The 2,189-nt window shown below is 48.7% G+C and overlaps 1 protein-coding gene across 2 annotated transcripts in view; it reads left to right on the top strand.

Annotated features, from left to right (window-relative positions):
• Positions 1–586: 586 nt before the first annotated feature.
• LOC122555429 (splicing regulator RBM11-like) overlaps positions 587–2,189 on the top strand; it is a 17,807-nt gene continuing 16,204 nt past the window's right edge. The window contains exon 1 of one of the 2 annotated variants that reach the window (XM_043701423.1): positions 587–802. In XM_043701423.1, coding sequence (XP_043557358.1) covers positions 710–802 — 93 coding nt within the window. In that variant the 5' untranslated portion in view covers positions 587–709. The remainder of the gene's footprint in view (positions 803–2,189) is intronic. The other variant, XR_006313274.1, reaches the window with a different exon arrangement.

Here is a 2,189-nt window from a genome sequence, read left to right as displayed (position 1 = left end):
ACTCGCAGCTCCCCCTTGTGGCCCGGAGGTCTCTGCTTCAGCCCTCCACTCTCAGCGCCCCCTTGTGGCCCGGAGGTCTCTGCTGGGGCCCTCCACTCGCAGCGCCCCCTTGTGGCCCGGAGGTCTCTGCTGGGGCCCTCCACTCGCACCTCCCCCTTGTGGCCTGGAGGTCTCTGCTTTAGCCCTCCACCTGTAGCCCCCCCTTGTGGTCCGGAGGTCTATGCTGGGGCCCTTCACCCCCAGCGCCCCCTTGTGACCCGGAGGTCTCTGCTGGGAGTCCTCCACCTTGCAGCACCCCTGTCTGGCCCGGAGGTCTCCGCCAGTGTCCTCCAGTGTCATCTCCCCCGTGTGGCCCGGAGGTCTCTGCTTCAGCCCTCCACTAGCAGCTCCCCCTTGTGGCCCGGAGGTCTATGCTGGGGCCCTCCACCCGCAGCTCCCCCTTGTGGTCCAGAGGTCTATGCTGGGCCCTCCACTTTCAGCGCCCCCTTGTGGCCTGGAGGTCTCTGCTTCAGCCCTCCACTCTCAGCGCCCCCTTGTGGCCCGGAGGTCTCTGCTGGGGCCCTCCACTCGCAGCGCCCCCTTGTGGCCCGGAGGTCTCCACTGAGGTCCTCCAGCTGCAGCAGCCGCTCGGGGCCGATGGCGACGCGGCCTCGGGCCGGGGATTGATGTTCGCCCGGAGGGAGAGTGAAGGCGGCCCGGGGCCGGGGCCATGAGTAAACAGGAGGAGGCGGACAGGACAATCTTCGTGGGGAATCTGGACAGTAACACCCGGGAGGAGATTCTGTTCGAGCTCTTTCTGCAGGTACACGGCCCGGTTCAAAACAAAAATAAATATTCGAGAAATAAATCGCGGGAGAATAAAACAAACACAGGGAGTCGGCAGGAATCTAAACCCCTGCTCAGAACATTCCCTAATATCCCAGAAATCTTCTGTTAAAACATCCCAGAAATTACCACGCTATGTCCCTCAAAATACTCCTGAAAATATCCCTTAATGTTCCTTAAAATATCCCTTAATGTTCCTTAAAATATCCCTTAATGTCCCTCAAAATACTCCTGAAAATATCCCTTAATGTTCCTTAAAATATCCCTTAATGTTCCTCAAAATACTCCTGAAAATATCCCTTAATGTCCCGCAAAATACTCCTGAAAATATCCCTTAATGTTCCTTAAAATATCCCTTAATGTACCTCAAAATACTCCTGAAAATATCCCTTAATGTCCCGCAAAATACTCCTGAAAATATCCCTTAATGTACCTCAAAATATCCCTTAATGTTCCTTAAAATATCCCTTAATGTCCCGCAAAATACACCTGAAAATATCCCTTAATGTTCCTTAAAATATCCCTTAATGTTCCTCAAAATACTCCTGAAAATATCCCTTAATGTTCCGCAAAGTACACCTGAAAATATCCCTTAATGTCCTACAAAATACTCCTGAAAATATCCCTTAATGTTCCTTAAAATATCCCTTAATGTTCCTCAAAATACTCCTGAAAATATCCCTTAATGCCCTTCAAAATGCCCCTGGACGTATCCCTTAGTGTTCCTTAATTACCTCTCAATGGACCTCAAGATACCCTTTCAAGTCCCTGAAAATCCTCATGAAAACATTCCTTCATGTCCCTTAAAATACTGAAAATATCTTTTAATGTATCTCAAAATACCTCTGAAAATATCCCTCAAAATACTGCTGAAAATACTCATGAAAATACTCCTGACAGTATTCCTCAATGTCTCTCAGAATATCCTTTAAAATATCTCTCAGAACACTTAAAATATCCCTGTGAATTGCTCTGAAAATACCCCTAAGAATGTCCCAGAAAATATCTGAGAGTACCCCTGTGAAAACTCTAAGATGTACCACTAGTAAAAGCCTAAAGAACTGCTGTAAATCAGAAACAAACCAAGTTTGACCAAATATTTACTAAAACCTGTTTCCACGGACAGACTCATCCCATGTGGATTCCAGGTAAAAACAATGACTGCAGATGCTGGAAACCAGATTCTGGATTAGTGGTGCTGGAAGAGCACAGCAGTTCAGGCAGCATCCGAGGAGCAGTAAAATCGACGTTTCGGGCAAAAGACCTTCATCAGGAATAAAGGCAGTGAGCCTGAAGGGTGGAGAGATAAGCTAGAGGAGGGTGGGGTGGGGAGAAAGTAGCATAGAGTACAATAGGTGAGTGGG

This window comes from Chiloscyllium plagiosum, chromosome 12, assembly GCF_004010195.1.
Source record: "Chiloscyllium plagiosum isolate BGI_BamShark_2017 chromosome 12, ASM401019v2, whole genome shotgun sequence".
Lineage (NCBI taxonomy): Eukaryota > Metazoa > Chordata > Chondrichthyes > Orectolobiformes > Hemiscylliidae > Chiloscyllium > Chiloscyllium plagiosum.
Note: the sequence above shows the minus strand (reverse complement) of the source record. Positions and strands in the feature narration are given on the sequence as shown.